Source organism: Gossypium arboreum, chromosome 5, assembly GCF_025698485.1.
Source record: "Gossypium arboreum isolate Shixiya-1 chromosome 5, ASM2569848v2, whole genome shotgun sequence".
NCBI lineage: Eukaryota > Viridiplantae > Streptophyta > Magnoliopsida > Malvales > Malvaceae > Gossypium > Gossypium arboreum.
Genome location: NC_069074.1, coordinates 13,159,762 through 13,175,076, shown reverse-complemented (window position 1 = coordinate 13,175,076; position 15,315 = coordinate 13,159,762). Strand labels below are relative to the sequence as shown.

At 28.9% G+C, this 15,315-nt stretch overlaps 1 protein-coding gene across 1 annotated transcript; it reads right to left on the bottom strand.

Annotated features, from left to right (window-relative positions):
- Nucleotides 1-3,267: 3,267 nt before the first annotated feature.
- On the bottom strand, nucleotides 3,268-4,292 carry LOC108452683 (uncharacterized). The gene has a single exon (XM_017750482.2). The coding sequence runs from the start codon at nucleotides 3,988-3,990 to the stop codon at nucleotides 3,481-3,483; it is 510 nt and encodes a 169-aa protein (XP_017605971.1). The 5' UTR covers nucleotides 3,991-4,292; the 3' UTR covers nucleotides 3,268-3,480.
- Between the last annotated feature and the right edge of the window lie 11,023 nt (nucleotides 4,293-15,315).

The window sequence follows — 15,315 nt, the reverse complement described above, 5'->3', positions numbered from 1 at the left end:
AATTTATACCCTTTTACACCAGCTTTATAACCAAGAAAAACGCATTTAATGGATCTAGGTTCCAATTTTTCATTATCAACATAAGCATACTCAGGACACCCAAAAATCTTTAAATCAGAATAATTAGCAGGATTACTAGACCATACCTCGTGTGGAGTCCTTTTCTCAATGGCACCGGATGAAGATCGGCTGATCAAAAAACATTCAGTAGAGGCTGCTTCTGCCCAAAACGACTTTGGTAAGTTGGCATTTGACAACATACATCGAACCTTCTCCATGATCGTTCTGTTCATTCGTTCTGCAACGCCATTTTACTGTGGAGTATGGTGAACTGTCAAGTGTCTCACAATCCCTTCTAACTTGCACAATCTATTAAACTCATCAGAACAGAACTCTAAGCCATTTTCTGTGCGGAGGTATTTTATTTGTTTTCCCTTCTATTTTTCAATCATAATTTTCCAAGATTTAAATGCGAAAAACACATAGTTTTTCTGCTTCAGGAAGAACGCCCAAACTTTTCTGGAAAAATCATCAATAAAGGTTAGCATATAATTAGCTCCACCTCTCGAAGGCACTCTGGATGGCCCCCACAGATTAGAATGAATATACTCCAACGTTCCCTTCGTGTTATGGATTCATCTAGTGAATCAAACTCTCTTTTGCTTCCCAAAAACACAATGCTCACAAAAATTTAGTTTGCAAATTCATTGCCCATCAAGAAGTCCTCTTTTGCTCAATTCTGTCATGCCATTCTCACTCATATGCCCTAGGCGCATATGCCAAATTTTAGTAATATCATCATCTGACAAGGAAGAGGAAGCGAAAGCTGCATTACCAGTAACAGTAGAACCCTGCAAAATATATAACTTGACAGTCTTCCTCTGCCCTTTCATCACAATAAGGGAACCTTTGGAAATCTTTAAAACCCCACTTTTAGTTGTGTATCTGTACCCTTTTGAATCAAGAGTACTCAACGAAATTAAATTTCTTTTTAATTCTGGAACATGTTGTACGTCACTAAGTGTTCTGACAACTCCATCAAACATCTTAACTTTAATTGTTCCAACACCTGCGATTTTACACGAAACATTATTTCCCATTAAAACAACACCTTCAAATACTGTTTCGTAAGTTGTAAACCAATCCCGATAGGGACTCATGTGGAAGGTGTAGTCTGAATCAAGTATCCATTCCTCGCTTACTTTAGAATCATTGACAGAAGCGACTAGAAGTTCACCATCGTTGTAGTCTTATACAACATTAGCTTCACCGGAATTTTCTAGTTGTTTTCCTTTTTGATTCGCAGTCTCCCTTTTAATCTTGTTCTGTAGCTTATAGCATTCAGATTTAATGTGCCCTTTCTTCTTGTAGAAGTTACAAGTTTTACTTCTGTTTGAAGACTTCGATCTACCCTTAGATTTACCGCGAGGATTCCGTTCCTGTGTCCTTCCACGGTAATCATCAGCATCCCGATCTTGTCTCCCACGAACAATGAGACCATCTCCTTAAGAATCAGGTTTAACCACAAGGTGCTTCATTTTATCATACGAGGTCAAAGAATCATAAACCTCATCAACTGTGAGAGACTCGTGGCTATATAAAATCGTGTCTCTAAAGGTTGAATAAGACAGAGGCAATGAACAAAGTAGAATCAACCCTAGATCTTCCTTATCATACTGAACCTCCATGGCCTCCAAGTTTGAGAGAATTTCTTTAAACACTGTTAAGTATTCGTGTACAAACGCACTTTCCTCCAAATGATGAGCATAAAGACGCCATTTCATATGCAACTTGCTTGTTAGAGTTTTCGACATACATATTTGTTCTAGCCTCTTCCATAATGCAGCGACGGTTTTCTCTTTCATCACATCCTGTAAAATTTCGTTGGATAAATGTAGATGTAATTGTGTTAACGCCTTTCGATCTTTATGCTTCTTCTCTTCATCTGTTAATGTCAAAGGCATCTTATCTATCCCTGGTAGGGCATCCTCCAAATCTATCTGGGTAAGAACTGCTTGTATCTTAATTTGCTACAATACAAATCTGGTGTTGCAATCCAACAGCGAAATTTCATACTTCAAAGACACCATTACCGTGATCGAGATGAAGAACCCGGAAGCTCTAATACTAATTTGTTAAAAATAAAATAAAATAAAATAAAGAATACATAAATTTTTTTACGTGGAAACCCTTTCGGGAAAAAAACCACGGGCAAAGAAGAAGAAAATTTACTATGTCGAATTTGAATTATTACAAGAGGAATAGACTATGTCTATTTATAGGGTTGTAAAGTCATATTCTAGTAAGACTGTAACACCTTATTCTAATCAATATCAAATAGATGGAATTTAATAAGGTTTAAAAAACCTTATTCTAAAATAAAATAAAAGAAGTGTAATTCTATATAGATTCTTCTTTTATTTTATTTTACCACTATATTTTATTTAAAAAAGGATTCGGGTCACTTAATTCTAAAAAAAAAGAAAGAACTATTTAAAACAGATGGATACCAAATGTATTGATCGGGTTTTGTGCAATAACGAAAATTCATAGCAAGTGTTAAATTCCCCTTCCTTCTTTTCTTATTGATTCTGCTATGCTATGAAAAAGAATTTATCTCCCAATAATATAAGTATGTTCTATATGTCAATTTCCAATTTATATATTTCATTATTTTGCTAAAAGCGCCAATAAATTATAGAATCTCAGTTTCGGGATAAAACCAAATTATGAGTAAAATTAAATATATATATATATATATATTATCAATTAAATTTATTTAGATTTAACATATGATTATTGTATAAATATTTATATCTAGATATGTTTTTGTTAGTGAACCACATATTACATATTAATAGTGTGCAATTGTGATTATTTATTTTAATTTTATAAAAAATACATTATTTTATTATTAAAATGTTGTGAGTATATAAAATTATGCACCAAATCCAAACTCAAATGTTATATATTCTTTGAAGAAACAACATCTATTATTAATCAATATATAAGATTCTATTGAGCTATCACTTTAGAATAAGAACCTCGTTCATTTCATACCAAATTTATTCTTAGTTATTGCCTTCATATAAATAATAAAAACAAAATAAAATTTCTGAAATTTTTTATCAACATTCATGACAATGACAAGTTTCAAGAGATTTAGGTCTTGAAAATTATACTTAAATAATCTTCAAGACTGTGAAAATCGATAATCAAGATTAAAGGCCAAGAACAAAAACTGATAAAATATCATCAGTACCACAATTTCCACATAAACTTGTATTTGCAATATTAAAAATCTTGCTTCTAAGGTTACATACATAATATACATAATCCAACATTAAAGAAAATCAATAAAAAGAAACCTTAATGGATGGATGTCTAAAAGTGAATCACATTAAAATATGAAGAAAACTGCAAACTCCATTTTTTGAAATCCAAAATAGTACTAGTATGAGACAGCGTACAGGGAGATGATCAATAATTATTAAGGGTCTCGGAGATGCTCTCTAAGTGCGGTCTCCACAGCCCAACTCGCCCTCTTCTTCTTCTATCCCTTTCCGTTGACAACTTATCCGAAAGTACCTCACTAAAACAATGTTCATCCGATGTCGAAAGATTCGCCACTAAAATTGTGTTGTTTTTGGTGTTGCTCGTGCTTCGGCTTTGACGATGCTGGCGGCCATTGTGGTTGGCGTTTTGGCCTCTTTTCTTCATGGTTGTTGGGGGCAGAGGCAGGAGGAAATAAATCTTGCCACATTGGAGCTTTGCATCGGGTGGGACGACAACAACTTTCGAGAGCATCCCATCATGGGAAGGAGAGGAGGGTAGCTTAAGGACGTGTTTAGGGTGAGCCTTCATGATCTCGGCGGCCATGATGGAGCCACTGATTTCTTCAATGAGACCGTTGGAGTGGACTATGCGAACCACATCCAGTGCTCCACAAGGAAGAATGCAAGAGATGCAGCACCGAATGCTGTTCTTCATGCCTCTTCAACTAATATAGAAATATATTGAATTAAACAAGTCTTTCTTTTTCGGTTACCTTAGCTAACTCAAAAGAGAGAGTGGGAATTAGATGTTTTTATTATGAGGAAATTATATATACTACTCCTAGTAGGCCTACCACTTTTTTTTTTTTCTTTTTCTTTTTCTTTTTAAGTTTCGGGTTTCTTTTATTCCTTTTTTTTAAGGGAATTCTTTCTTCACTTGCCATAAATAACAGCAACTGACAATGTACTTTACCTTTTAGATCCATCATTTAAAGTGACTCCCGAAAATAAAAATTTAAGGATATAAAAGCTGTCAAATTTTGTTAAAAAATAATTAAGTTGTATTTTTTTTCACTCAATCACATACTTTAATTTTAAATTGAATAAAAAATATTGTTAAATTTTTAAAGAAAAAGCAATTAGACTCGTGTTTTTTTTTGCAATTAATTAGGTATTTAAACTGTTAAAATGTATCAAAAAAGCCTTTTAACTATTAAAGTTAATTGTCCATAAAATTTTCTAGTTAAAACATCCCGTGTCACAACCACAGTTTGACATGTAGCAAAATATATATATATAAAAATAAAAAATAAGTTATAAAATTTATTAAATTTTAGTAAAAATATAAAAATTATAAAAATGTAGAAATATATAAAATTTTATAAAAATCATAAAAAATTATAAAATACATCAAAAATGCCCTCTAACTATTAACTTTAACTGTTAAATGTTAAAGTTCATGACCTCAAATTTTTTCCAATTAAAGCCATTATGTGTCGCAACACAACGTGACATGTGACGATAAATGATAAAAATAATAATAAAATTATAAAATGCTTCTTTTGATACGATAATTTTTATATTTTTTACTTAATTTTATATTTTTTACATTTTCTATAATTTTCTTACAGCTTTATAAAATTTTATAATTTTTCTATATTTTATAATTTTTACGATTTTTATAAAATTTTACAATTTTTATATTTTTTACGATTTTTATTTTTAATTTTAATAAATTTTTTCTAGTTTTAATATTTTTATTAAAATTTAATAATTTTATACATTTTATTGATTTTTATCTTCTATTATTTTTTCCACATGTCATGGCATGGTTGCGGCACTTGGTGGTTTGAACTAAAAAAATTAAGAGCGATTAACTTTAACGGTCAACAGTTAAAAGTTAACGTTTAAAGAGTTTTTTTTGATGCATTTTAGTAGTTCAAGTACCTAATTGAATGCAAAAGAAAAGCATGTGCTTAATTTCTTTTTTTTTCTTTTTTTTTTAAGTCTGAGGGTCTTTTTTATGCATCTTGAAAGTTTAATTACTAAATTGAATGCAAAAAGAAAAAAAAGACTTAATTACTTTTTCTAAAAATATTTGAAGACTTTTTACATTTTTAAGTCAAAAAATAATAGATGATGAATAGAGAAAGATTAAAAGTGAAAAATATATAAATTAAAAGCATTTGAAATAAAAATAAAGTTAGAGAAATGTAAGTCTAATGTAAAATATTAATAAGATTATTCATCATATACATTCTAACTATTAACCTTTCCAAACCATAACGTGATGAAATAATATAACTTATTTTTATATTCGTATTTTTTCAATTTAATCGAATAAAGATTAATGTTTTTATCATAATGATAAAAGGCTTATCTTAATCTCATGTTTTTAAAATTTAACTCTCTTTTGATTTGATTTCATCATGACAGACAATCTTCTCCTTTAATCCGTCAACCTCTTTGTGTTTATAGGTTTATAAATTTTTTTCTATTGTATTTGACTAGTAGGAGCAAGGTCTACTTTCACTTTGTCAATTTAACTTTCATCCAAATATATTCTAAAAGAAAAAAATCACATTCAAAAACCTAACTTTTGACATGCAAGAGTTATATCCCTCTTCGAGGAAGACACATGCCAAGCTAAAGAAATATCATTGACTTTATATTGATTTTCTAAGCATGATCACCGGTCTCGCTTTAAATTAGATCTATTACTCGGGCTTAAAAGTGAATGTTATCTTAATGTGAACACACTTTCAAGACAATAAAGAGTCTATTTAGGCTTAACTACCCATAATGATAGAATCACATGATACATGCCTATGATTATCTATTACGCATTTAACGAGATTGGACGCTTATCTAGTCGTCTCATAACAGTGGACAGAGAGACCTTTTGTAACACCCCTATACCATGTTCGACTCAAGGAACCTAATATAGGAATATTACATTTGGTGCCAAAGTAATTCTTGGCTAATTACTATTATATTTGAACATAAAAACGGACAAATAATAAATTTAAATAATTTATATTTAAATCCATTACTACCACTGGGTACATACTTAATTTTTCCTAAGTACATGTCATTCTATTCAAAATTTTAAAATATACCCTCTTGTTGCTTGAAGATGTGATGAGATGAAGACTCGTAATCTCAACTCTTCAAAATTTCTGTACCTAATCTGTGCACGGAAACAAACCGTACACTGAGTATTAACCCAGTGGTATTACTATAATTCAAAGACTTAAGGTAAAAACAATATATATACACATTAAATCTTACCACTATTTTACCTTCAATAAATCATTTATGCATTTAAACTTTAAATTCATTCTAATAATATATATCTTAAATAGCTTATTTTATTTTAATTTATATATCTTCTTATTATATTAATATCCATTTTATGCATCTCATCAATAACCATTTCATAACATCATTATTTCATATATTTCATTTCTATATCCTAATTCAATAACTTATTCTATTCCATATCTAAAACCTTACAACATTAGTCTTTCAATAATTATTTAAACCAACATTTTCAATAAAAATAATTATAATTAATTCATAAGATTATATTCAACTAACTCATACACTATTTCATTATTTCAAAATCATTCTATTTTCATTTCTTATTTCGATATCTCAATTTCAATTCATAATTTTACTTTCTCATACTTTCAATAGTTCAATCGATCAATTCATTTGATTTTCTCATTTCATTTATTCAACTGATTTCAATATCAATAATTTGATATTTTAGCAAATTCATAAACCTTAAGTTCATGCTTCAAATCTCACATCTTATGTAATACCCCGAAAATTTTTACAGAAAGATATTATCCTTGATATAGTAAAATAAGGAAATAAAGTGATAAAAAGGAAATTTTGAGTTATGTCAATATTGAGAAGTATATTATGATATATTAATTCAAGAAAGGACTAAATTGTAAAAGTGAGAAAAGTTTTGTTGCACAAGAGTAAATATTCATAATTTGAGGGGTTAAAGTGTAAATATGAAAAAGTTGAAGGACTAATAGTGTAAATAATTTAAGAGTGGAATGATCTAGAAACTAAGGAAAATGGATGAATTAGGACCAAATTGAATAGATGAAGAACTATGAGTGACTAAATTACAATTTTACCAAATTAAATGATGACTCAAGGATGGAATTTTAAAAGATAATGAAGGGCAAAATGGTCAATTGGAAGAGAGAGAAATCTAGAAAGTAATAATGATGCTAGAGATATTTTGATATTTTATAATTATTTAATTAGATAAATATTATTTTATTAATACTTTGATAAGATATTTTATTATTATTTTATTAGTATATAAAGAAAGAAAGATGAGAAATTCTCATCCATATTTTCCCATGCACTAACGTGAGAGAAAGAGAGGAAGAAAGAAAGTTTTGCTTTCTTTACAATTTGGTCCTTTTACCAAAAAATCATCATTTTCACCCAAAAATCAAATGAATTTCCATAGCTACCAAGAGACAAAAATGTTAAGGAGAGCATGGGGAGTTAGAATATCAAGTTGGATTCAAGAAATAGAAGCTGGAGGAGAGATAAAATCAAGTTAAAAATTAGTATCAATAGAACAAGGTAAGTATATCAAGATTTCAATATGTTTTTAAGATTGTTATTATTGACAAAGTATGGAAATAATGTTATAGTAGAGTTTTCTTACATAAGGTCCTATGTTTTTTATATGTTAGTGAAGAGAAAATATGAGAAAGTGATGAGAAATGGTGTAGAAAAAGAAAATAAGAGTGTTATAACATGGTAATTAATAGCTTGCACAAAAACAGTTTGGACAACAGCAGTACACTAAATTTGAAAAATCACCATAAATTGTATAAATCGAATTAGAAGATGAAAAAAATATGGAATTAAATCTTATTAAGTCTAGTTTCTTATAGAAGAAATTATGTAAGAAATGGAATTGTAAATCATGAGATATGATGAATTTTGTGAGACAAGGTTAGAATGATTTTGGGTTCCCCTGTTCTGAATTTATAAAATCATAAAAAATTTGATAGAAATAATTATGGGATTAAATTTATATTTTTATAATTCTGAATGAGTCTATTTTCAATAGAAACAAACGGGAACATCATTTGAATTCTGTACGATGAGATAATTAATTTTTAGTGAAGAAGGGCGAGAACTGTCAGACAGCAGAGCAGGGGTAACTTTAAAGAATAAACTGTACTTATTGGATAAACCAAAAATTCTGAATATTTTATGGTAAGAAGATATATGAGTCTAGTTTCAGGAAATATTATCGGATCTTAATTTTTAGTTCTATAGATCCAGATATAAATAATTTAGTGACTATGATGCAGATAGACAGACTTGAATATTCATAAAAGTAAATAATAAAATTATGGATAATGTTACTTACAAGTGTGTTATCTACATTAAGGATGTGGAATGGAGAGGAGGAGGAGGAAAAATATGTATGAATATTCATCTAGCATGGCTAATTTGTATATTTTAGGCTTAGGGACTAAATTGAATAAAAGTAAAACTTTATGGGCAATTTTGTAAACATGTCGGAAATGACCAAATTGCATGAAATGGATTATTTTATTATTTAAATTACAAAATTGAATGAAATTATTAATTTAGTTTAAGATCGGGGGAAAACATGTTTTAGGGATTAAATTGAAAAGTGTTGAAATTATAAAAAATTCTGATATTTTATAGAATTCATGGATTGTTTTCAATATATATGAGAATAATAGCTGGAAATAAGGATTAAATTGCAAGAATTTTATTTTCCTGACCCTAAGGATGAAATCGTCATTAATTAAAAGTTTAGGAGCAAAATGGTAATTTTTCCTAGAGCATTAATTAAATGCATTAGAATATGAAATGAATGAAAATGATGATCAGATTTATTTATAAAGATCCGGACGACTCAAATATGAGACTTGATCGTGGAAAAGAAAAGATATCAGATTAATGAAATTATAAACACAAACAAGCAATGAGGTAAGTTCGTGTAACTTGAATTATATTCTTAAATGCTTGAAATGTATGTTATTGATGTGAAAATAATTTGAATGTTCATTGTATGAAAATTGATGGAACATTGATATATTTGATAAAAGGGGAAGAAATCCCGGTTGAATAAAAGGAAATTTCGAAGGATCTCTGAAAAGGAATTGACGGTAAAAAGGATCTAGCCCGGACGGGTGATCCTATCCTGATATAGCCCTCCCGAAGAATACGTGTAAATGGATTTAGCCCGGACGGGTAATCCAAATTAGGGTCTGAATTTAGCTTGGACTGGTAATTCAGATCCAAGCTCATTAGAGTAATTGTCGTTGAGGATTTAGCTCGACCGGTAATCCCGACAATACTCTATGAGTTTATATTACAGGATTTAGCACTGACCGTAATCCCTTTGTAAGGATGAGGTTCATGGAGTGTGCTCTCGATATGAAATGTGTAAGACCATGGTTGAAAGATACCATGGCAACCTGATATGAAATGTGTAAGACCATGGTTGAAAGATACCATGGCAACCTGAGATACCATGGCAACCTGATATGAGATGTGTAAGACCATGGTTGAAAGATACCATGGCAACGTGACATGAAAAGAATAAGACCATGGTTGAAAGATACCATGGCAACATGACAGAAAATGAGTAAGACCATAGTTAAAAGACACTATGGCATCACGTCAAAGATAAATAAGACCGTGGATGGGAGACGCTATAACATCTGTTGGACAATTGATATTCAGGTAAAATGTATCAGATGACGAATGGTTATATGAAATGGTTGTGTGAAATGTTTACAAGAAATGGTCATATGGAAATATATGTACAAAAGCGTTGTATGAAATAATTATGAAAATGGATAAACGAAATAAGTATAAGTACATGGAATATAATTTATGTTAAGTTTGATATAAGCTATTACCAGAATAAATATACATAAAATATATGGAAATGATGAAGCATAAAATATTGATATAATGAAATGAATGATATATGCTTATGAAGAAACAGTAAGAGCATGATATGTTTCATGACATGTACATATATGATTATCTTTGATATGTTGATACAAGGAAATTATGTAATTGAGACTATTATTAAACTCAAGTGCGACATGTCGAGAAAATAGACATATCAATGTTGAATTTATATGAGATATGTGTAAGTATACTAACAATGTTGTTGTTTGATGCTTATACAAGTGCCAAACTGTTGATTGAATGGTAATATATTTATTTTATATGATGCATTGAATCGGTAAGTATTTTAATTTTTTTAAATGATCTGTAAATGGTAGTAATGCTCCGAAACCCTGTTCTGGCAGCAGATACGAGTTAGGGGTGTTACATCTTAATTCCATTCACAAATTCAAGTCACATTTTCAATTTATAATCTACTTTCTCATTTCTTTCCAATGGCTCAATCGATTCAATTCAGTTGATTTAACTTTCCATTTAATTACCCCTATTAACAGACTCGAACTTAAGCGGATACGCGGATCCAACCAAACACAGCAGATTGGCACCCAGTGCCTCATCGGATAGTTCTAAGCAAAGTTGACACCTAGTATCTCATCGGCAGAACCAAAGCAAAGTGGTACCCAGTACCTCATCAAATCTATCCAAAGTAAAATAGTGACACCCAGTGTCTCATCGACTCAAGGTCGAAGTATCCTTGAACTCTTCCAATTCTATGCACACCAACTATAGCCGACTTAGCCCGACTAGTTAATAGGGTCTCCAAATTCACATTTCAAATCACTTTCAATGTCAATTTTACTTTCAATTCAAATTCACAATTCAATTCAATTCTCATTAAATTCAAATTCACTTTTCCACTTTCTAATCAATAAACAATTCCACACCAATATATATTTTAGATAATCACATATAATCATATTTCGATTCAATTTAAACCACTTTTCAATCAATACACAATTCACATATTCACACATATTCATAAACTAATTCATTTTATTTAATTCATATTTTTAATTCATTTTCCAATCAAATTCAAATCACTAATTACTTTTCAATCAATATACATTTCAAATACTCACATCTTTTCTTCATTCAATTCAATTTGATTCAATTAAAATCACTTTTAGCTTCCAATCAATATACTTTCAAATATTCACATAATTCATAATTCAATTACTTAATTCAAATCACTTTTAATTTCCAATTTGTTCACATTCAATTTCAATAGCCATAAACATTTTTGAATCAATTTCATTCAAATCAATATTATCACCTCAATTGCTTACCTAATTTTACTTAGCATGCATTTTAATTAAATATAACAATTAATAATAAATAGATTTGAATTATAGTAATACAAACCGTGATTTCTCGCTTTTACTCCTCATCTATTTCTTCTTCTTCTTTTCTTCATGAATGCCTCAGGTGCAATATTGGCTACAAAAAATTAAGATAGATTTCATAATCATTAATACAATATTAATTTTTATCTAATAAATTCAATTTTCTACTTTAATTTCAATTTAGTATTAACTAAATTCACTTACTTTTCTATCTCAATTCATACTTTATTTCTATTGATAAGCCATAAAAGTAACATGTTCTTAATCCCATTCTTGATGCGTTTTTGGATGATTTATTATGTGAATTAGTGAATTTGATGCTCTTAATCTTTTAAATTCATGTTTCTATACTTAGCTGAGCATAGGGAAGCGAAAAGAGCAAAAAACGAGCCAAAATTGGGCAAAAAGAGCTGTTTCCAGGATCCACACAGCCTGGGCATTTCCACACGGCCTGGCCACACGCCCATGTGCCAGTCCGTGTCGATTTCACACCCTGCTTCCCTGTTATGCAGAAAAACCCAATTTTTAGGGTTTTTAAGAATTCTAAAGTCTATAAATACACACTAGAAAAGGACATAAAGGGACACACAGAGCAGAAAGCAAAAATTACTCGAAGGAAGCCGTTGGAATCGTCTCAGAAGCAGATTCACCTCAAGATTGAAGATCTCCATTCAAATTCCTCTCGAAGTTTATTTGGGTTTTTTTATGTCTTGTTGTTTTTCTAAATTTTAGATGTTTTCCTTTTACATTATGAACTAAACTCCCTAAATACCTAGGGAGGATGAAATCTATGATGGATCTTGTTATTTAATTATTTGAATTACACGATAAATACTTATTCTTGTTCTTAATTATGTGTTATTAATTCTTGTCTTAATATTTTCAGGATATTAATTCAAGTTTGATTGGCTTATTCAGTGGAACAAAAGTCCCTATTTAAGAGTAGATCTAGCATAATTTAGCGAAGTTGATTGCAATCCTAGAAATAGGACGACATAAATCTGTGGGGTTAAAGTCAAATCTAATAAGGGAATCCATAGATTGATTTAATGCGACAATAAGGGTTTTAATTAGAAAGAGATTTCAATTAATCAACCTAGAGTCAGTTGTTATTAGTCTCGAAAGAGATATTAACATAATTTAGGGATTTCTACGGATCAAGACAAGTGAATAAATCGTTTGATTCAGAGTCAGAATAATAAGTGAAGTCTAGATGAATTCTTCCTTAGGTATTGTCTTTATTATTGGTTTATTTGATTATTTTCTTCACTCTTTGTCGTGTTCATTAGTTAATTAGTTTAGTTAAATTTAGATTAAAACAAATCCCTTTTATTTTAGGCTAAATAATAGAAAGATAATTAATACTAGTACTCTTAGTCATTGTGGATACGATATTCTCGACTCACCATAATTATACTACTAATCGATAGGTGCGCTTGCTTTTGTCGTTATCGTAGTTTAGTTTAGTGAATCATAAAACGATCATCATCTACTCAATTTTCAACCAAACTTAGACATAACTATTTAATTTCATCATAAAACCCTAATTTTGAAATTCTTGCAATTTAGTCCTTACTATGTAAAACTAATACTTCTTTTACAATTTAATCATTTAATCAATTCTAACTAAAAATTTTATCAATTAAACCCTTAATTCATCATTTTGTTCAACATGAATTATGTTTAAAAAACTTAAGAACTTCCAAAACTTCAACTTAATTTCAACAAAACTTTGTTCTAAAGCTTCCAAGACATCAAAATTAAAAGAAAAAGACTTAATTGACTTACCTATTTAAGTTCTAAGCTTTAAAATCCCTATTTCTCCCTTTCTTTTCTTTTCTTCTTTCCTTTCTCCCTATTTCAAAAGCTTCTGTTTCTTTTCTCCTTTTGTTTCCTTTTTTATTTTACTTTATTTCATATATATATATATATATTAGTTAATAATATTAATTATTATACATTATAATAATAATATAATATAATAATATATAATTCATAAATATCTTTTACTTAAATTATAAGAAAGTATTTTATTTTATTACAAGTGTATTTATATATATTTTACACATGTACCATTAATCATTATACAATTGTCTTTATTTTAATTTATTTTAATAATAATAATAATTTAATAATTTAATATAAAACTATAATAATAATTATAATAAATATCTATTTAATAACAAAAACATATATCCCAATTGTACATATAAATATTTTTACATTTGTATATTATCATGACCATCCATTTGTCTTTCTTTTATTTATTTATCATACAAAAATCTTATAATATAATTATTTAATTAATAAAGATCTTTTAACTTAAATTTTAAGTAAATAAATAATTATAATACAAGTGTATATATATACATTATTACACTTGTATCATCTTATCACCATACACTTGTCTTAATCTATTTTATTTCATAATATAATAATATTAATAATAATAATATTTAAATAAAAACCATAATAATAATTATAATAATAAATTGATAACAAAATCTCACGATTTTTATATTCATTAATCGTCTCATTCTAAGCAATTAGTTTAATTGCTTATTTAGCCCTTAAGTTTTTCTTTAATCTATAATTATACTTTTACCCTTAATTTAATTTAATCCTTTTTCCCAATTTCTCTAATTAAATTAAATTCACCAAACTAAAGCCTAATTAAACACACTACTAGACCCATAAATATTTCTATTAATTATTTACGAATAAAGTTTATTAAAACGGAGGCCCGATAATGCACTTTTCCGATGCCCGTGAATTTTGGGTCATTACATTTCTCCCCTCCTTAATAAATTTCGTCCTCGAAATTTACCTGAGAAAAGATGAGGATACTGTACTTTGTGCTCTTATTGTTTCCTCCGATTCCCAAGTTACTTCCTTCACATTATAACTTTTCCATAATACTTTCACTAAAGGAACCTATTTGTTTCTTAACTCTTTTATTTCACCAATTTGTCATCTTCTAACTATGCTGACTTAATCTGATCAATATCATCGGTTTGATTTTAATTCAGCAAATAAACTTTCATTACCATTGATACTAAGCTGAGTAAACATTGTTCGCAATTCAATTGCTGCATTCCTACTTAATGCATCAATTATAAAATTAGCTTTATCAGGGGAATAATCAATAACACAATCAAAGTTTTTCAAAAGCTCTATCTAATGACGCTGTCTTAAATTCAACTCGTTTTGAGATAAAAGATTTTTGAGACTTTTATTATCGGTGTAAATATAACAAATTTTCATCATACAAATAGTCTATCTAAATCTTTAGAGCAAAAACCACAAAAACTAGTTTCTAAATTGTGTGTCAGGTAATTGCGTTTATACAGTTTTAGCTGACGAAATGCATAAGCAATCACTTCTAGTCTTACATCAGAACACAACTAAAATCACTCAAGGATCATCACTATAAACGGCAAAATTCTTTCCATAAGAATCGAAAACTTTTAGTAGATTATCGTTGGAGTTATATATTATTATTATTTATTTATTTTTATTTTTCTAGGCTCTACTTTGTTATTATTATTATTATTATTATTATTATTATTATTATTATTTTTTTATTTTTATTTTTATTACCACATGGAATCCCCTTGCCCTACTTTTGAATGCCTTTAACACTCCTTCGGTTAGCCCTACCATTATGGGCCTCACCCTCAATTTCC

What these genes read in the sequence shown, in the direction of transcription:
- LOC108452683 (XM_017750482.2), bottom strand. Translation starts at nt 3,990, where the DNA reads ATGAAGAACAGCATTCGGTGCTGCATCTCTTGCATTCTTCCTTGTGGA.